Source organism: Drosophila pseudoobscura, chromosome 2 (genome assembly GCF_009870125.1).
Source record: "Drosophila pseudoobscura strain MV-25-SWS-2005 chromosome 2, UCI_Dpse_MV25, whole genome shotgun sequence".
Classification (NCBI taxonomy): Eukaryota; Metazoa; Arthropoda; class Insecta; order Diptera; family Drosophilidae; genus Drosophila; species Drosophila pseudoobscura.
In genome coordinates, this window is record NC_046679.1 from 3,708,155 (window position 1) to 3,728,323 (window position 20,169).

At 47.7% G+C, this 20,169-nt stretch overlaps 5 protein-coding genes and 2 long non-coding RNA genes across 7 annotated transcripts in view; 4 read left to right on the forward strand and 3 right to left on the reverse strand.

Annotated features, from left to right (window-relative positions):
* Positions 1-4,625: 4,625 nt before the first annotated feature.
* Positions 4,626-5,245, reverse strand: LOC117183226 (uncharacterized). The gene is made up of 3 exons (XR_004468356.1): positions 5,106-5,245; positions 4,962-5,041; positions 4,626-4,877 (listed from the first exon to the last, which is right to left on the reverse strand). It is a non-coding gene; the product is annotated as an uncharacterized lncRNA (long non-coding RNA).
* A 149-nt stretch (positions 5,246-5,394) lies between these two features.
* aqrs (aquarius) lies at positions 5,395-6,503 on the forward strand. Its single transcript, XM_002137001.3, has one exon. It carries the CDS (start codon positions 5,425-5,427, stop codon positions 6,415-6,417), a length of 993 nt encoding a protein of 330 aa, XP_002137037.3. The 5' UTR covers positions 5,395-5,424; the 3' UTR covers positions 6,418-6,503.
* Positions 6,504-6,549: 46 nt separating this feature from the next.
* On the forward strand, positions 6,550-7,458 carry LOC4800629 (seminase-like). The gene has a single exon (XM_001357832.2). It carries the CDS (start codon positions 6,550-6,552, stop codon positions 7,456-7,458), a length of 909 nt encoding a protein of 302 aa, XP_001357869.2.
* Positions 7,459-7,809: 351 nt separating this feature from the next.
* On the forward strand, positions 7,810-8,544 carry LOC117183390 (uncharacterized). The gene has a single exon (XM_033377169.1). The coding sequence runs from the start codon at positions 7,810-7,812 to the stop codon at positions 8,542-8,544; it is 735 nt and encodes a 244-aa protein (XP_033233060.1).
* A 3,276-nt stretch (positions 8,545-11,820) lies between these two features.
* LOC26533473 (uncharacterized) lies at positions 11,821-12,192 on the reverse strand. Its single transcript, XR_001451556.2, has 2 exons — positions 12,037-12,192; positions 11,821-11,958 (listed from the first exon to the last, which is right to left on the reverse strand). It is a non-coding gene; the product is annotated as an uncharacterized lncRNA (long non-coding RNA).
* Positions 12,193-12,931: 739 nt separating this feature from the next.
* LOC6896836 (putative polypeptide N-acetylgalactosaminyltransferase 13) lies at positions 12,932-15,474 on the forward strand. Its single transcript, XM_002137003.3, has 7 exons — positions 12,932-13,255; positions 13,315-13,475; positions 13,534-13,712; positions 13,785-14,248; positions 14,445-14,614; positions 14,775-14,963; positions 15,029-15,474. Exons 1-7 carry the CDS (start codon positions 13,124-13,126, stop codon positions 15,444-15,446), a joined length of 1,713 nt encoding a protein of 570 aa, XP_002137039.2. The 5' UTR covers positions 12,932-13,123; the 3' UTR covers positions 15,447-15,474.
* A 4,356-nt stretch (positions 15,475-19,830) lies between these two features.
* htt (huntingtin) overlaps positions 19,831-20,169 on the reverse strand; it is a 52,737-nt gene continuing 52,398 nt past the window's right edge. Inside the window, exon 28 of the mRNA XM_033377284.1 lies at positions 19,831-19,903. Within this exon, the coding sequence (XP_033233175.1) occupies positions 19,846-19,903 (58 nt within the window). The 3' untranslated portion in view covers positions 19,831-19,845. The remainder of the gene's footprint in view (positions 19,904-20,169) is intronic.

Genomic DNA, 20,169 nt, shown 5'->3' on the forward strand with positions numbered 1-20,169 from the left:
AACATTTGCATATTTTGATTGGACACGCCCAGTTGTGTGTGCCTAGTGGGCGAGCAAACAATGGGGCACTGGCAACGGCACCCGCTCCGCTCCTGGGATCGCTCTTGGTAGCAGGGTTTGGCATGCAGCTAACAAAGTGCGACGTGCGCTTGGCTCAGACACAGACCATAGCAACAACAACAGGCTGTGCCACATGGCGGCAACAATACAATGGGGCAACAACTACGATGGCGATAAGGGACACAGAGGCTGAGCACGCCCACTGTCCGAGTCCGGAGACCGGGAAGCGATGGCCAACTCCCTGACTGGTCTATCATGCGGCTGACGTGACGTGACGCGGCAGCGATTTTTACACTTTGCACTTTTTTCCACATCTCATGATACCCTGGGCATTTTACGGCAGCAAAGGTATATCTACCTGATTATTATGGCCAGGTTTTAAGTACAATTCCACCTCTTGGAACATCAAAAAATCCATTTCATCCCGTTCTTGGCCTAAATTGGCATATATTTTTAGATTAAAGATCCTTTTCTTTAGTCGACTACTTTAAAGTTTTCCACGTTTGATTGTTGCTGTATTTTGCTGGTCAGCTGCTACTTTTTTTCGAGCGCTTTTTAGTAGCGCTCCACTTTTTTGCGGCACATTTTGGCAGCGTCGCGCCGTCATCCGTCCTCGTCGTCGTCGTGGGCAATAAATCTTCATTTTCGCTATTAAAATGTTGTAATATTTTCGCTTGTTTTTTAACGCTTTGCCGATTGTCCCCGTTCCTGGGATATAGCCGGATATGTATATATATTTTGAAGAGCCATAAATAAGAAATAGAAAATAAAAAATTGAATTGCCCGTCGCGACAGCAGCCGCTGGTTGCCTTAGTTTTGGTTGGAGATTTTATTTTATTTTTGTGGCTGCCGTTTAGATTTTGTGGTTCTAAACGGATTTATGCTCCCCCGTAATTGATCTGTTTGCCGAAATTGCCGAGGCGATAAGTTCTGCGATAGCTACTTGGCTTTAAAGCCCACCAATCATGTAGCTGGTCAGGCGACTGCTGATGTCATCACTAGCGCTGACGCAGCGTGGTACCAGGAGAGTAAAGAGTAGTGCTTTCAATGCACCCATTCAGCATTCACCCTCTGCCATTCACCATTCACCATGCGAATTTTGTCACGCTGTGACTCTTATTGCATTAAAATATTTGACACAATTGCAAGCTTTATGGCAATTTGCAAATTGCACGGCGACCCACGGTGCTTCTCTGAGCCACAGTTCATCCCCGGGTCGGCGAGGAGGGCTTTGCCAGGTGCACGCAGGTTGTCAGGTGTGTTTTCATTGTGCGAGCTGTGTCATTTTCCATAATTTCGTATTTGACAGTGCGTGACAACATTTTGCTGCCTCGCCTCGTCTCGCATGCAAGTCAATCAGATATAGTTACGCTTTTGGGTGGGATATTGAAAAGGAATTTCATTTTGCATGTGCATAAGATTTCAAGATTTAAAATGTATTGCAAAATGTCTGAAAATGTTTGAATATATTTTGGCATAATTGATTGATCCACTGAAAAATATATATACATATGTATATCTGCATATCTACATGAAATACAAAACCTTGTAAATTCTATATGTTCTAGAGGTTTAGAGAAAATGCACAATTTTTGAGAAAACATTGATCAGGAATGTGCATAAGAATTTTAGTTGATCTTTTATTACAAAAAGGTCTGAGAACCCACCAAACTTTCTTATTGAAGACCTTGCGCCTTGCGAAAGTTGGATTAATTGCAAAGAATAATATTTAAGTTTGCATATTCACAAGATTTTATTCTTTTGAATGCATTGAAACTTCCTTTTGATATTTAACTAATTGATGGATCTACTGCAACGAATATATGCTCCTACTCTTTGGATACCAAATTAAACCCCTGAAATTTTCGCTTACCATCTAAAGCCAAAGTCTAGCGGAGGTGGGAATAATCCAACAAAACTCGATTCATTTCGGAGTTAAGGTCATAAATCAAAGTGTCTAAAATGGCATACATAAATTTTCATACTGAAAAAGGCATTTGCGATGAAATTAACACGCTCCGGAGCAGGACTACGCACACAATGCATACATACACACACACACACACGCAGAGCCACACTCTCACATATACAGATAGAAACACAGAGGCATACTCGCATGTATATCGTTTGCTGTGATTAATGCAACGCGGCGTATGCGTAACATTTCGCTGGCTGTCTTTATTAATGGACGCTGATTTGCACATAAAGCAAAACACATCCATATGAGCTCTACGATAAAATGTAGGCATGGAACGGTCTGGGCTGAAGGCTCCTCGGGAGCCTGGAGTGGGGGTGTGGCATACAAGGTGCTGGGATTAAACTACGAGCAGATAGCTAGCTCCTTGTTGCTAGGGTGCCTCTGGCTTGTGGCTTCTTGGCTGGTGCTGTTCCTTCGCCTGCTCCTTCTCCTCGTGCTTAAAGAGCAGCCTGGGCATTGTTGTAGAGTCATTAAGGTGTAAATTATACCACTAATTAGCCATTAAGTAGCAAGCGGGAGGCAGGCAGCGTTTAAGCACGTAGATGCCAAAACACAAACGAGTTCTATGTTGTGTGAGGGACTTGGAACTATGTATATCTGGGCAATAAAATTTAATGAGCATATAAAATGTGAGAATGGCAAGTAAATTCAGCTTCCCTGGCGTCTGCCAATCGAACACAGAAAAATATACAGCTTAAAGGTGCGTCAGGATTATCAAATGCACCACAGATAAGAAAGAAGCATCCAGACAATCCAGCTGCGGACAAAGTGTGTGTTTGTCGGTACTCAATCCTCTGCCAGTAATACTCTATATATACATACATATATACATATATATGTATAGAGCTATAACAAAGCATGTGCGAGAAAAACAGGAGAAATAGTTTGAAAAAATATTGAATTCTTGAGACATAAACAAAGTGAAGAGGAGCGAGAAATAGGAGGGGTTAGTGAAGGAAGAGGATGTTGAGGAGGAGCAGCAGTACAACTCCGGGAGACTATTGAAGCAGAAAATCGAAAATTTATACAAATATGTTGAAAGAGCAGGGCAGACGACCAGTACCAGACCAAAGCGGAATATAGTGGAATACAGCAGTGAAGCTGAAGTAGAGTGGATTGGAGTGGAGTGGAGTGGAGTGGAGTGTAGGGGATCGAACGCGTTCGGGAAATGTGCAGCGGCGGCAACAAAAGGAACAGCGCATGTCTATGGCCAATGTGCTCGGATGTGTGGCTGTGGCTGTGTGTTTGCCATGGCTAAATTTGCATTTATTTTCCGAGGGTATGTTCAAATGTGCAACGAACTGTGCTTGAGTAGAAGACAGCCAGGAGAAGAACACACACCACCTCCATTCACCACCATCCACCACGAGGAGAGGCTGCAGTGCAATCAAAGACGCTACCGCTACCGCTACTGAAGCTCTAGATGCTCCTCCCGCTGCTGCTGATGCTGCTGCTGCTGCTGCTACTGCTGCTCCTGCCACATTCCACCCGGCGGCAGTTCGTGTCCATTGCAACTCACTCTTTGCCGAGTCCATGTCCAAAGACCGTAAGACGAATGCACAGCTGACCCTGCAGCCAAATCTGAGCCTGAGATGCAGCCATGGAACCATGGAGCCATGGAGCAGCTCCTGCTCTGCCTTTGATTGCTTTTAAAGCGTTCTCTCTGCTCGAAATTGAATTTGCCATTAGTCGTTGGCAAACTTGTAAATTCAAATAAGCTCAGCATCCCACACTGCATACTCGCCATACTAGCCCCCCGTGTGGCAAGGCTTGTGTTTTTGATTGCGTCATGCTGCATAATGAGCTGCAAAATCTTTGCTCGGCTTACATGGCGTGTGAGTGACATTTAATTTGCCGTCGACAGTACAGAATAAAACAGTTACGAACAGTAAGCCCTCCCATGGATGAGCCCTTGGACTGGGGCATCATAGACTGTATTTTCAGCTACTTAAGGAGAGAGAAACAAACAGTCTGCAAAGCCATCCCTATCAGTAGGTTTCGTATTAGATTTCACACCTCTGTGTGTCCTCGCCTCTCTGCTCTGCAAATGAAGATTATTTATTAGGGGGGGCTCTCGGCTCGCAGGAGCACTAAAGTCCAAACTAAAGTCGGTGCCAAAACAGGGGCCGGCACGCATTTTACAGCTAATAATAAATGACCCGAGGAGGGGTTGTCGTCGGCCACGTTTTTCAACCGGGCATGTACGCATAAATTTCGACAAGGATAAGGCCCAGGACAGTGGACCTGCAGCATGTGTTGGGGCCCAGACCTTTTTTCCGAGTCAGGCAGGTGTGTGGTGGGTGGGCGCGTGGGCAGACTCCAGTTTCATTGCTGGCTCCTGTTCCGCCGTGTCCCCCGTGCGTCAGCCCATAAACATAATGACCAGCTATTATGGCCACTGACTCGGCTTACAGGCAGGCCCGTGAACATATGCTTGTCAGTCAAGTTATGTGCCAAGTGTAACATATTTTAAATAATTGATGAGCGAACCCGATCCGATCCGACCCGAACCGACAGTGGCAGTGGCAGAAACAGGCCTCGAAAATGCAGAGCCACATTTGCATGGAAGCCAGCTCCTTTGGCTTTGGATGCCCATCAATTAGACGCACTCGTTGCCGCTGATGCCGCCGACGGGCTGGTTCTGCTGTCAGTTTTTGCTGTCGGCGTCACGGCCAGATGGAAAAGCCTTTGGCCCATCCGTTTTCTCTTTCCTCCGTTCCCTCCGTTCCCTCCACCCCCCGCATACATTAGAAACACTTCAATTTCCGTCTGCCAGTCGAGTCCACTTCATAGCCAGAGACTCCGAATCAGTTTTTGCCCCGATCCCATTCCCAGACAACTGTAATCAAAGCAAATTAATTATCTATGTCCTTCGTTGTACGGCGGTCGCTTTTTTCCCTGGTTTTTCTCATCTTGCGTATACCTTTCAAGCCTTTCATGTCCGGTCGGTCCTCCACTGTCGGAATCCAGGATCCAGGTTCCAGGATCCAGGATCCAGGATGTCTGCAAAAGGCAAGAGTTAAATGACAGCCATTGATGCCTGGCTTATAATTCAATGTGCAGCTACAATTTGTGATATATGCAATGACGACCATCGATGTTCTTTGTCCTTACGGCGCCCAAAGAATGCTTGAAAAAATGCAAATGCCACAACAATGCCAGACTTCAAAAAAGGAAAAGAAACGAGTTGCCAGAGGCGAGACATGGCTTTCATCAAAGATTTTAATTAATATTGCTGCTGGTGCTGCTTCCGCATCAGTATTCCCCCCGCCGTTGCCATTGAAACTAATTTTGTTAGTTCCACAAATCTCTTTATCCATGCCTGATGGCTGATGGCATGCGGCCGGAGATCTGCAGAGCTGAAAGCATATCAATCTTGGTCGGACATGTGGTGTAAAAGCATTTACCTGTTGCTGCTACTGGGCCTGCAATGCCTGCAAATCAATGCCACAAGGTTGAAGCAGTACAAGGAGAACTACCACCGACCCGTCTACTACAATCCTAGTCACAGCAAGGCGAATCATGTGGACTACAATCGCGAGGCCCTGGATGCGCGCGATAAGCTCGATAAGGAGGCAGTAGAGAGGACAGTCGAATTTGATGCGAGTGTGGACAAAACCTACTACATGCACATCTACTACAAAGGTACGGTGTTCTGTCCCGGGGCATTGATATCGCGCCGAATGATCATCACCTCGGCACGCTGCTTCATGCCCCCAACGACGGAGCCGGTGCGCGAGTACAAGGCCAGATATATGTACGTTCTGACAGGCGTGGACATTGGGCACGCAACAACGACGACGCCTCACGCGGTGAACGCCTTTTACATGCCCGGCCACAAGGAAAACGGCACCTCAAACGACATCGCCTTGATCTCCCTGGCGAAGAAGTTGCCCCGCGATACATATCAGTATATCAAGCTCTACCGTGGAATACCCAAAGCGGGAGACCGCGTCAAAATGGCCTTCCTGGATCCCAGCGAGTACGAAATCACACTCTACGACACCAAGGTGGTGGATATGGATCGCTGCAAGACCACCTACGAGATGATGGGCTTGAACGAGTTCATCATGGAGCCAGAATACTACTGTGTGAGCAATCTGAAGCACAATCTAAATACGGCCTGCAGCACCCGACCCGGCGATCCCCTGATCATAGAAAATCAGCTGGCCGCCATCAACATCTTTGGCGAGAACTGCGATGAGGTGGAGGACACCGACACCATGGACATATACTTCCCCATCAAGCACACCATCAAGTTCATCCAGCTGGCCACGGATGCACTGCGGGCCTTCACGGGCACGGGTCCCTTCAATGAGTCTGTCCAGACGACAACCCTTTCGGCTATTGCCCTGGCCATGCAGAAGGAGCAGCTATGAATATTTGGTTGATTGCTGTAAAAAAGTTAACCAAGCATTTCGAAACGAATAAAAGCGTGTCCAAGTGATTGGTTAGACAAACAGGGGCAGAGACCATTGTTTTTGTACCAGTTATTGGACACTCCTCAAGCCATGGCCATGTCCCGTTTCTTGCTGGTGCAATTTCTGCTGATGCTCGCCGTCTTGACGGTGTGGTCAAAGCCAAAGAAGCCCACGTACCACTTACACCGCTCTCTGTTCTACAAATATTCACCCCAGCATACTCACCGGATACAGGACGACTACAAGCCCATAATTCCTTTTTACCCGAAGGTGAAGGATACGCCGGTATTTGGCACATCCGAGGAGCCCAAGATCAAATTGGGTACAATGGGAATGACGGTGCCGCTGCACAAGCTGCTCGTCCGCATCTACAACAATGGACAGTTCCTGTGCGTGGGCACCCTCATAACCGAGAGGCTGATCGCCACGGTGAACACCTGCTTCGTCGATGTGAAGGTACAGGATCTCACTGCCAAGACCTTTCACAACGCGAACGAGGTGATGCCAGTAATCCAAAAGAACTCCAGCGAGTTTTTCAATGTAGATAGTGAGACGAGTTTGAGCGTCCTGGAGCTGAGCAATCCTGCCGGCAACTCAAGTGTCACCCTCAGCCCGGCCCAGCTGTGCGACACCACGCTGCAGCCCCGCTTCGTCGTGCAGCTGACCACCTACATACGCACCCGGCACAGCATCCACACGCAGACCACTGAGGTCCTGCCCTTGGCCGAGTGCCGGAAGGCCATGAATGACCCCGGCGGCAAAGTGATCCGCGACACCATGATCTGCATAAAGAACACCAAGCACTCGTCCAAGTGCCAGAAAACCTATGGCAATCCGCTGATCTATAATGGCATGATCTGTGGCATCAATGTTATGGGTCACAACTGTCCCCGGCCCCTTGGGGTCGACGTGTATGACATTGTCTTCAATTCAGCAGACTTTGTGGGCGAAAAAATGAAGTTCATTATTGACGCCGACTTGGAAAAGGATATAATCTGAGAATTGCGAAACATTACTCCCAAAGTGGGTACAAATATACTCTAATGGGTATTCAGTGGTAGAGTTTTTACTTTGGTGGGGTTTTTACCTTGGAAACACTTGGCTCTTTCGTTCTAGACCCCTTGATGTAAAGCAAAGCGAATCAATTGTCCATTTCAATCTGGTCTGGTCTCGTAACTAGGGAAAAGTATTTCTATTATTGCCCAGCAGATGCAGATAAAGAGTGCAGCGATGTTGCCTTGGAAGGTGCTTCTCCTGTTCAATGCCTTGATCATAGTATGCAAGTCTGACAAAATAGTAAAAGCGGGCAATAGGAAGATACACGTGTTTAATTACCACGGGAAGGACTGGATGCCCCACTTCGGCTACAATAAAGGACATTATGGCTTTGAGCATGTACACAGATCGACCACCGTGAAGGCAGACCATGATAAAGATTCGCTCGATGACTATGTGGTGCGAATAATAGCCGGTGGGAAGGTTGTCTGCAATGGGATCCTTGTCAACAAGAACGAGGTGCTCACGGTCAGCACCTGCCTCATGGACGCTCCGTTACCTTCAATATCCATAAAACTGTTAGATGGCTCTAGCCACAATGCGACAAGCAACCGTCCGGCAAGTGACTACACGATGAAAGAGGCTGAGCAGCTGCTTACTCTCATCAAGCTGGGAGCGGAGCTCACGGACGAGTTCTCGAAACCACCGCCAATATGCCCACAGCACGTCAAGTCGACGGATCCTGTCCAGTTGTGGGCGTGGAATAGCCGCAAGACCCACATAAGGAAAAGTCGAGTCGCCCAGTTAATGGATGATGAGTGCAAGGGCAAGGTCCAGGATCCCAACGGCCTTGTCATCAAGAACTACACCAGTTGCATTGTCAATACCCAGACTTCCAAGAAATGTATCCGTAGCTTTGGCCTGCCCTATGTCCATGAGGGCAGCTTCTGTGGCATGAATATTCTGGGGCACAACTGTCCGAGTGCCAGCATTGCCGATGTCTATGTGCGGCTGATCGATCAGAAGCGGTTCATTAGCGAGAAGCTGAATTCGGTTCGACTTTCGGGAATCGACAAAGAGATATTCTAATAATTTCAATGCATATATAAGTTTAATAAATTGAAATGATTCTTAGAACATGCCTTCTATGGCATTACATGGTGCAGGTTTGTGTATCAATGAGGTTCATCTTTAGAGCATTCCAATTTATTTGGATTTCATGAGGGGTCGTTGCCTCGTTTTTGTAAATGATTCCGATTCCCCAAACCAAGTTCAAGTTCCTGAAGATCAAATGAAAATATGACATTAAATTGTTCAGCCTCATTTCCGTTTCGCCTGCTCGGCTGATGTTCAATCAAATTAATGAAAAATTGCTACAGCCGCGCGCCGTTGAATCAAAGTTCCCCAAAAGAAGCATTAAACGCGCAGACGCTTAGGCACAGGCGCAGACAGGGGATTCCTTCCCAGCTTCATTGAGAAAACCAAGGCCCCCCGACAAAAAGAAGAAAAATAAAAGAAAAACTTGACAAACACAGGACACAGAAATGAAGTGGCAGCAGGAAAAAACCTTTTGTATTGCAGCGATAATGTCATCAACTAAAGTACTCCGTCGGGCATAGTGAAAAGTTCTAGTCAATCGCAATAAAGCGCAAAATGTTACACAGGCAGCGACAGACGGTGGGGCTTAGTGGGTTTGCAAGAGAGGCAGGCATATACATGTACAGTGACAGAAAGAGAGAGAGTGAGAGAGGGGAGTGGGAGATGTTGACAGGTGCATGGGAGCTGTGTAAACATCATTAAAATGGTTTTTCGCTTTGGCCATCTACCTCCTGTCTCCACTACTAAAATCGAAATGGAAAATCATTGAAATTATATTTCCATCCATGTGCAGAGTTCTTTTTTTTCTTTCTTTTTGTACACTCAAAGAGGGTGTCATGGCTTGGACCAGAAGGACAGCTTTTTCGATTCACTATATTAGAGACCTGGTATAGCAACGAACGTCGATTGTTCAGGGAATCTAAAGCCTTGGCCCCCAAAATAAGTCTTCCTTTCTAGGCTTTTTTTCATGCTGAAAGGAATGTTTCTCCCCTAAAGTTTGTGGACTGGCGAGACGCAGGCCCGGGCGAATTAGCCACATATCACTTTATGGCAAGAGCACTTTGTTAAATTAAACTAAATAATTCAAGAGCGCGACCACAGTTCATAAAATGGCGGCACAATAAACAAATCGCAATCTTTTGTTTTGTTTTTGTAAATATTTTTAACCAACACATACGCACGGCTCGCACACACATGGAACTGCAGCCAGATATGGAAATATTTGGCAAGAAAAATGCGGTCGTCTGCAAAATGAAAAAAAAGAGAGCCGAAAACAAAAGAAAAGCGGGAAAAACTGTTACCCACAGAACGCATTTGTATGTGTGCGCACGTCCTTGGAGCGCGTGTGAGCGTGAGAGTCTGTGAGTGTGTAGTGTGTGTGGGTTGGCTGAGTGTGCGTAAAATTTTACGATAATACGCAACAATTTCGAAATGAGTGCACCCTGCTAAGCGGCAGACTCTGGCCGGCTCTGGGTCTGGGTCTGTGGAGCATTTCGAGTGCAAAGAAAGCAATTTCCTCAATATTCTTTATGGCCACCAAGAGAGAGAGAGAGAGTGAAAGCGAGAGAGTAAGACAGAGTGGGAATGGGAGAGGTGGGGAGAGGGGCACTCTCTCTCGCTGTTGCTGGTTTTGGGATGCTTTTGTTATTATTTTCAAAGTTCCATAAGCCGCTTGCTAATAAAATTTTAGAAGCCTGAGCCTGGCAGTGCCAGTGAGCCTGTTCCTGTTCCCGTGCCTCTGTCGGAGGCTGTTAACATTATCATAACGCACACAGAAACACGCATATGTGTGAGTGGCCATATAATAATCATGGCCACACACCCGCGCTGCTACACACGCTTATATAGACTCTGGCAGGCATTTACATGCCACTTAGGCATTGTCGCCCCGCTTCTTTGACTAGCGTTGCGTATACGCCTCGTGGTGCGTAGTGCGTGGAGCGCTGTGCGTGTGCCTTATAATTCATTTATTGGCATAATTTCGTTTTATTTTTATTTGTTTTACGGCTTTTGCGATTGCCTTTGATACGACCAAAGGCAAGGCAACAGAAAAAAAACCAAAGGACGAGAAAAACGGCAAATTGAAAACATATTGAATATCGAATTTTGTCTCCCTGGGAGCCCTTGAATTGGCTCGTCTGCCTCCATTAATTGCTAAGCTGCATACGCGACCTGGCATACAATTAGGTAGACGGCTGCGGAAGGAAGATCCACCTCCATTACAAGGCACTTTAGTTCACACAGCCAGAGAGCATAGATCACGCCCGGCTTAATAAATTCCCCTGCCAGGCAACCGAAAACAAAAGAATCTTTGGATGTCGTTGCCACTCAGTGGAGGTGTATGTCTTACCTGCAGCCACTGCCGGCGTGGGTTGGATGAGCTCCAACAACAGCAGCTGGAGCTCTGGCGCGGAGTCTGTCTGGGCCCGAGGAAACGTGACTGGAAAAATGCATTTCCGCTGCACGTAAAAACTGGGCAAAAAATCTACCACGGCAAACCGAAAACGGAGAGGAAAACGAGAGGCACGTAAGTCAATCAGCAACTGGACGGCAGCCACAGCTCCAGCTCCAGCTATAGTTACAGCCACAGCCACAGCTACAGCAGTAACAACTAAGTATAGCCCTAATGCAATGCGGAAGTCACACTCCAATTTAGCCGAGCAGGATGGGAGAAGAATGGAGGCAGGGTAGGGGCACAAAACAGGGCGCCTGATTTTGTTGCTAACTGAATGAGTTACTTCCGCTTTGCCTAACAATTTTAAATAAAATCACATCAGAGCGAGAGCACACCCGCAAAAGGATAGCCCGAGAGGGTCAGAAAAGGAACAAACAACAGAGCACGGAGCACGGAGCACGGACAGACACTGACCAATATGGACAATGGTCTAGTGTGTGGATAGCAGTTGTTACCATTGCCTTTTCTCCTCTTTGTGCTCTGTGCTGTGCTGTGTGCATGGCAACCAAAGCGACGTTGGGCTTTGAAATATTTATGGCAGCAGCAAAAGGCCATAAAGAGGGAATGCCAATATGCGCGAGTGGTGGAGTCAGAGGCAACGACGGGTTCAGTCACTGCCCGGCGACCATTGAGCCCTGACCACTGAATCTCAACTCAATGAAAGTGCTGGCCATTTGGTAGCCAATTTAATTCACTCCGATCTGACACTGACTTCTCTTTGGATGTACAGCCTCCATCTCCATATAAATCCTCGATGCATCAATTTATTTGCCATAAACTGATTGCCACGGAACAGTCTATAGTCTATAGTCTATAGTCTATAGTCAATGTATATTTGCAGGTCTATCACATTATTATGTTCCGCATTCGAGTCAACAGCAATTACTTTCATGAAAGGCAAATAAAACAAATCAGAACGCTAATGGGTGGGCAGTTTGGTGAAGGTGGATCTGGGAAAATAGCGCAAATCATTACAGTCGATTAATTTTTGCCCAGCAAAATATGAATTGCAAAATATTCATACATACATTTATTCCGGGCAGAGGGCAAATAATGCAATTATAATGCAAAAATAATGTAATCAAATGAGAGGTGTTGCCTCTGCCTCTCAGTCCCTGCCTGAAAATACCCTTGAAGAGTCCATTAGCATTAATGTTAATCCAAATTTTTGCCTTTTACTCTCACACCATCATTTGAAAATTACTGAGTTAGATGATATGTTGACTGGAAATCGGTATACTATATATTGGTGTATAAGGAACAACAATTGTTGGAGAACTTATTTGACGCAGTGTCTCCTTAAAATTGTTCCGCCCGGCCTGGAAACAGATCTGTACAGCTCTATCCACACAAGTCTCGATTCGAAGCGGATCATACTATTACGAATCGTTTACGTTGTAACAAAAGAGCTTTACAAGACTCAAGGTCAAGTTTTACTCGATTTTAGATGCAGAAAAATTTGAATTAAACTTGATCTAGTATTTAGTAGCCGAATATACCTTTTATCCCGCACGTACCCTGCGCGGACAAATTTTGCTCATACATGTATCAATATCATTCACTCGCAGTTCGTTTATCACTTGGTTAGAAAAAAACCTGTAAATGTTTGATGGAAACTAATGCCAATGGCTATCGGCAACATGCGTTTGCTGAGGTGTCTGAAGCGCCCTGGCAATCCCCCTGTCTAGCCCCATCCATGGACATGACAGCCCATGGGTAATAGATTGTTGCCGTGTGCTGCAATTAACACCTTGCGAGCTGCACACAAATATTTGCCAAACTTATCGAGCATTTATCAATGACAAGTGTGACAGAACACGGTCGATACGACTGTGTGGGGTGGGGGTGGCTGAAGAGCAGGTCACGAATGTGGCATTCGATACAATCGCTCAACTCTCTGCATGTGACGACATAATCAGTGCTATCGAAAAATACAACAGAAAACCACACATGTGAAGACATTGGAAGCTAAACAAGAAAGCGGTGCCACAGGCAGTGGAACTTCATTCGAGGCGAACCGTGAGAGCTTAATTGTACACGGTTTAGTTTCGGTCTGATTTCCGCGTCGAGTGGTGACGGCGCGATGTGTAGTCGCTTTAGTTCTCCATATAGGCCATGTCCGGCTGCATACCCCATCACCGGCTGCAAGTGTGCATGATCTGTGCCTTGTGCTTTGTGATCTGTCAGTTTGTGTTTCTCATAGTTTTCCTGCGGAATGGGGTCCTCGAGGATACCATCACTGGCAGAGTGAGTAGACTTAAGAAGGGATATATTTTGGTCTTATTCAGAATACTGTTTTCTATTAGCTGCTACTACATCGAGGTACTGGCAAAGAGAATCGTCTCTTCGGATGGCGAGAGTTCATTTCGCACACACCCGAACAACCGGGCGCGAATTACCAGTACAATCTCCAGCTGAGTGATACAGTGGGGGCAATACGAAGCCTGCCCAGGACACGACACGAAAGGTGAGTAATGGATTGGGGGACCCCCAGAGTATTCACATTTTTATTTTCCCCTGGACAGCTGTGATTCCAAACGCACCTACAACCTGCCACACTCCTCTCGTGCCAAAGTGAGCGTGGTAATCAGTTTCTACAACGAAGCCCGTTCCATGCTTCTGAGAACGATCATATCCCTGGTTAGCCGCACGCCGGAGGACTATCTGCACGAGCTTATCCTCATAGATGATGCCAGTCAGGATGGTACGTCTTCCCTGTCGCCACGTCTTCAATCGAATCTGTGAATACGAGTATTCCTCCACTCTTCCATTTCAGTGTCTCTGCTGGAGGAGCTCCAGAAGCTGATGGAAAAAATGTATGCCACCCGGGCTCGCCTGTCGTTCATATTCCTTCGTAATTTGCAGCGCCAGGGCATGATTTGGTCCCGCAATAGGGGAGCCGAGGCGGCCAGCGGCCATTACCTCCTCTTTCTGGACAGTCATTGCGAGGTCAACGAGGACTGGCTGGAGCCTCTGCTGGATCGACTGTCGCTGAACGCGACGCTGGCGGTCAGCCCGTTGCTTGACCACATTGACCCCGCGACCTTGAGCTACAGAAGTGGCAACGACATGGTCAAGGGGGGCTTCGACTGGAACCTGCACTTCCACTGGCTGAAGCGCGAGCTGTCCGCGAAGGAGGCCCCAGAGCAGCCGTTCAAGAGTCCAGCCTTTTCCGGGGGCGTGCTGATGATCTCACGCGACTGGTTCCTTAAGCTGCGGTGCTTCAACCCAAACTTGAAGGTGAGCTCGAGGCAAGGGTTGAGGGCGCAGACCTAATTAACTTGTGCCAACTGCGCTAATTGCTAATGTCAGGCCATGGCAGTAAGACGGCATGGCAGAGTGCTCAGCTTCACTGCTCCACCCTGAGTGACCCTGAGTGACGCTTGCAGCCACAACAATTCCTCTCTAGCTAGCTGGCTTTTTGTCTCTCTTGCAGATCTGGGGCGGCGAATCCATCGAGCTGGCCATTAAATTGTGGCTTTGCGGTGGACAAATTGAGATCGTGCCCTGCAGTCGAATCGGACACATCTTTCGCCCTCGACATGCCTTCGACTTCCCGCCGCAGTTTAACCACGAATCGAGCACCGCCCATGCCACCTATCTACAGTAGGTTGTGGGGTTATGGGATTGGGGTTTAGGTGTGAAATGAGCGCACCGACGATTGGTATTTTTCAATTTATTTCATCGCAGCATCCGTTTAATATGAACATTCCTATCGCATGCTGATTGAATCGCCCATTCCCCCTTCGTCTTCCTTGTCCCGCAGCAATTCAAAAATCATAGCCGACTCCTGGCTGGACGAGTACAAAAATATGTTCTACGTACTCAAGCCGGCGGCCAGGCAGATTCCATTGTTTCACACCAACCAGGACGAGGACCTGCTCCGACAGCTGAAGCTGGAGCTCCGGTGTCAACGCTTCGATTGGTATCTGCGGCATGTGAGCCCCGAACTAAAGTGAGTTGTTTGCCGACAGATATTCGGTATTCGTGACTCTTCATCAAAAGAATCCTTCATATCAGGGCGCACTTTAACGAGCTCTCGGCGATGGGCACTCTGAAGAATGGCTATCGCTGTCTGCATGCCAGACGCACGGACAATGTGTCCCAGCTGGAAGTGATCCTGGACAGCTGCTACCTCAACGACATCACGCAGTGGAGACTCCTTCGCAAAAGCGGACAGCTGAGCACTGCAACCGAACGATGCCTCGGAGTGGAGAGGGGCTCAATGCCACCTCGACTCACCATGACGCCCTGCAGCAGGCATCAAAACAAGATGAAGGCACAACGATGGCTGCGACGGGGCACACATCTGGTGCATACCGGTACATATCTCTGCCTGGATAATCCGCTCAAGAATCAATTGGTGCTGAGCCCTTGCCGCTCCCTCGCAGCATCGCAGTCGTTTCAATTTGCATTGGAAATGGAGAAGCAAACATAAACTTGGCTAATGATACCGAGATACCGATTCCGATACCGATACTGATTCGATGAGAAGTAGCAGGAGCATGAGCCTCCTCATCCTCTCACGGGAAGAGCTTAGCTCGGGGGGTTGAATGTTCCTTGGGATTGGGGTTGGGGCAAGGCAAATCTCGTGGCATGCAGGTAAATCAAAATGCTGACATGTTGTGCTAATCTCTGTGAAACATTTCCGCCGCAGCAGCAGCAGCAACCGCAGCGGCAGCAGCAGCGCCAGCGGCAGCAGCAGTGGCAGCGGCAACGGCAGCCATAGATTACCAGCAGACGGGGGGAAGCAGTAAATTATGGCGCCATAGATATGTGCACGGAAAGGTGCAGAACTCTTCCCTTGCTGGATGGCTTTTTTCTGTGCCGGGGACTGACGACTATCAAGACTCCGGGTGCTTCCTGTCGCATTCGTCACACGAGTCGGGACACAAAGGAGCAGAGGAACGGCCAGATAAAAGCCAGCGACGCTGTGCGTATTGTGCGGCTTGTTTAGAAGGCTCTGTCATCAGTCAGGGAACAATGGACGGGGACTGCGACCGGGGCCGAGAACGGGACCGGGACCGGGACCGGGCCTGGGGCCGCGACTGGGTTTCCTTCTCTGCAATTGTTGCCGGGGCAAGGAGTCGCAAATGTAATTGAGTTGATGACAATGCCACTGACTGCCCGGCGCGCGCTTCCGGCAATTTTGATGGCCTCCGGATGCAGTCGACAAAAAGGCAAAACCAAACAAAATAGAAACAAAACAGAAGTCTATGGTGTGGCAGTTGCAGGAGGCGAAAGAGAGAGAGTGGTAGTGCAACTTGCAACTTGAGATTTGTTTTGTTTCACCATTCTTGTGGTAATAAAGCGTAAAAGTTAATTTTGTATCTCAACAAAGGCAACAAGTGTGTCCAGAGGACTGACAAGTTCGGGACTGGGGCTGGGACTGGGCCTGCGACTGCCGAGTACTATTTCCCTCACAATGGATTTTGCTGTGGCAGCTGCAGCGGCGCGTAAAAATCACATTTTTCATGGAACTTAATAAAAGGAAAACAAAAAAAACCCCACCTCTCCAGTCTGAGGAGGTCTAACAAGTTGCAGCTTTGACTGTGGCCATGACCACCGCCCCACCGCCCCACCGACCCTCCGCACCGCCGTACCAACAACAGGCTTCACTTTCGCGGAAGCGACGTTTAGTTATTGTAAAGTTATGGCCGCCCCGCAGTTTGCGGCGTTTTATTGTCCTGCACCTGCACCTGCAGGACACAATAGCTCGGACTCAGGACTGGACTCTGACTCTGGCGATGGTAATAAAACGGTGAGGCACTAGAAAATTTCATTTTCTATAAAGTTTCACCAGGTAATTGCTTAAATTCCTAGACCACTTTAAGATGCCCGTCAGCGTCGGCGGGTGGCTAAAATGGTGCAGTCCTTGACTCGAATGCTTTGGCCATGTTTGGTTCAGGAATTTTGTATTGCTTTCAAAAAGTTGCGCTATCATTGAGTGGCCAGAGCTCGGCTCAAGGACGGACCTTAATTATGAACAGATGAACGGCAGCAGGGATACGCCCTAGTCCCAGGCCCAGGCCCAGTCCGAGCCAGTCCCTGTGCCTGTGGTTGGGCCTGGGCCATGGAAAACTTGATTATTCATTTGAAGACTCATTTTATTATCTGCATAAATCTTTGCCGAACCCACGAACCAACTTTCTGTTTACTTTAGCCCCATCCCCACGGCAACCCACTCACCAGAGGGCGGCAACGAAGACAAAAAAGAATCCATCATTCACTGGACTGGCGTGGGTGGCCGCATTTAAAACATCTTGATTAAAAAACTAAAAAAATGGAGAGTCGAACGGTGGAAAGGCGCGCTCGGTGAAATGGTGAAATGCTAAAATGAAAGCCAAATGCAAACTCAGCGCATTCTAAGTGAGCCAGCGGACAAAACAAAAAGAATATTCGTGAAAAAATGAAATGAGCGAAGGCTAAAAAACTTATAAGCCGCAAGCGTAAAGCGAAGTTACGGACTAACCGGCCCACGGAGGCGGAACAGCCAAAGGGTGAATGTGGGGGACGTGGGTGCTTCAGAGGGAGCGCCATTTAAAAAGGGATTTCAAAATTAACGTCCATCAGGCAAGGCAAGAAAAAAGTCAATTTGAATGATTAAATAGCGAAAGCTGTGTAAAAGTTATGTCGCCGGCTCTCCATTGGTTCTTCTCGGTTCTGTTTCTGGTGCAGGGATCCAAATCCCATTTCCATTCCCTTTTCCGGATGAATCTGGATCCGGACCTGACCGGACCGGACCGGACCGGCCCGGACCGGACCCCACCCTACAGCTAACAGCTAAGAGCAACAGCAACAACAGAAAAAAGCGATTAGTGTGGTCTTTTGTGTGGCTTAAGTATCGCCGTTGCTTATTTTTTTCGGGCACTCTCATGCGGATTTACATTTATTAATTCTTGTGCGCCGTCCCTCAGTGGCGACAGCTTCCCCCAAAAAGGGTCAGGCTTCTGGGGAATGGAAACTGCACCCAAAACTGAAAGCTGTATACGTATGTATGTGTGTGTTATATCCTACACACACACATACATACGTATACTTACTGGTAAATAAAAACATGTGAACGTTAGCACAAAAAGGCGATAATCCATCATTTTCGGCACAAGTTGACTGCGAAACCGTGGGACCTTTCTCGTCCCTCAGACCAAAAGTTGAGGCTACTTTTAAAACTTTACTGAAGCCCAATGCTGATGGGAACGTTAAACTGTCAGAATGGGGTCGAAATCAGTTGTAGCCGCACCAATTTTGACAAGTTTTCTCCACTGTTGATCCACTGTTTGCGTCCCTGGGTGAGCCTTGTAATCCCTGTCGCATGATTATGCCAAAAATGAACCAAACCCACGCAAAAAGGTTAAGCGCAATGTCCCCGTAAGATTGGGCGTGTCGTTCGCTGCTTTTCCCTTTATACGAATATATGTACATATATGTAGGTGGATGGATGGATGGATGGATGGATGTGGAAGCCTTTTGTGCACTTCGACGGCACCCAAACATTTTTGACGCAATGAAATGATTTTGATGATAAATTAAAAAGCATTTCAATCACGTCGAAAGTTTTCTGACATCACAAAAATTGTTGCTCCTGTTGGATGTTGGGGAGGGGAGCAAGTTTTCTAAGTACGAGTTTCGAGAGTTTGAAGCGCTTATGTCTGGTTGCCATACAGTTTATTCAGATGCTAATTTAAGTGTGCGCCTGGAAGAATGCTTTCAATTTTGTGTGGAATGTTCATGCTCATGTACAACAAGCTGCTGTTGTTGCTGGTCGTCATATGATGAGCTGAGAGGATTTTAATCCCAATCCAGCTGCAGATGTGTGGGAACGCTGCTGAAGCACACCTGTTGTGCGTAATCTTTAGACCAAAAATAAATTTTAAAAGTACGAGCATTAAAAGTGGAAATTATGCATGGTATTTATTGATCTGAAATAAGCTTAAATTGTGTGTTTTGGCACACACAATAAACAGCTCTTCAACCAGTTTTTTGGTCTGCTGTTCCGGCATTTCCGGTTCAATTTTTCGCACCCGCAAAGTATGCAATGAATCAAGATGTCGGCCTCACCATCACCATCTCCATCCCCATCCTACTTCCGCATGAACACGGCCATGCCCACACACCTCGCTGGCCATTCAAATAAGCAATGAACTTGCATTAAGAATTAAAGACTTCATTAAGTTCACAGTCGCAGGCATTAAATAAACATAATGCCGCTTGCCGCTTGCTGTTTGCCAAGACTTCGTTTACTTTTTTTACCATTTTGTTGCCGTTGCTGTTGCTGTTCATGGCGCTTAATTCGCTTTTAATCTCATCAGGTTGGCGACGTCCTCGTCAGGGGCGCACCGAGGCATGCCCCACATCAAGACAAATGCCGGGAGACAGCAGCTCGGCCGCAGATTTGATGGGGCCACAGCTGCCGCTGACGGCGACGGTGACGGTGACGCTAACTCTGGCGTCTGCGCTGGCTTCGGCGTCTGCAGGTGACAGGTGAGTGTGCTGGCAGTGGCAATAAAAAGCATGTAAATGAGGCTTCGAGCTAGGACAAGACACAGAGTCTGTATCTCTGTTCGGTTCTGCTCTGCGGTTATATAATGTTGTGACATGACGTCCCCGGCGTCCGTCCAACGGTGTAAACGGTGTTAACCCAGTCGCTTCTGGGCCAGAGCCTGCCACCACCCACCGCCAGTGGGACGATAAGAGCAGGCCGATAAGCCCCAGCAGACATTATGTAAGCCATGGGGCGGAGAAAGTGCCTCCTAGGGGCGTGAACCGAACGCGTGCCTCTGCTTTTTATTTACTTTTTTTCCCCCTCTGCCAGTTAATCAGAGAAATTAAGCAAAGTACTAAAGAACTGCTACGCAGAGCAGCGACGCTCGCCGAGACGCCAGCTGTGCGGCAGACGTAGGCGTAGGCGTTGACGTTGAAGCTGAAGCTGACGACATCGACGCGGACGCGGACCTCAAGCTGTGCAACACAATGGCAACAGTGTCAGCGTGAAGCGGGAATCCAGAACCAGTCGAGATTGGCGACCATTTGTTGTAGCTCTTAACGATCCCCAGGCCAACTGCTGGGGCAGTGGAGAGCAAACAATCCAACCATCCAGCTGCGGCGGAGAGCAATGGCCACCCAAAGTACTCTTTCCATATAAAGCATACGCCGTGTGTTCC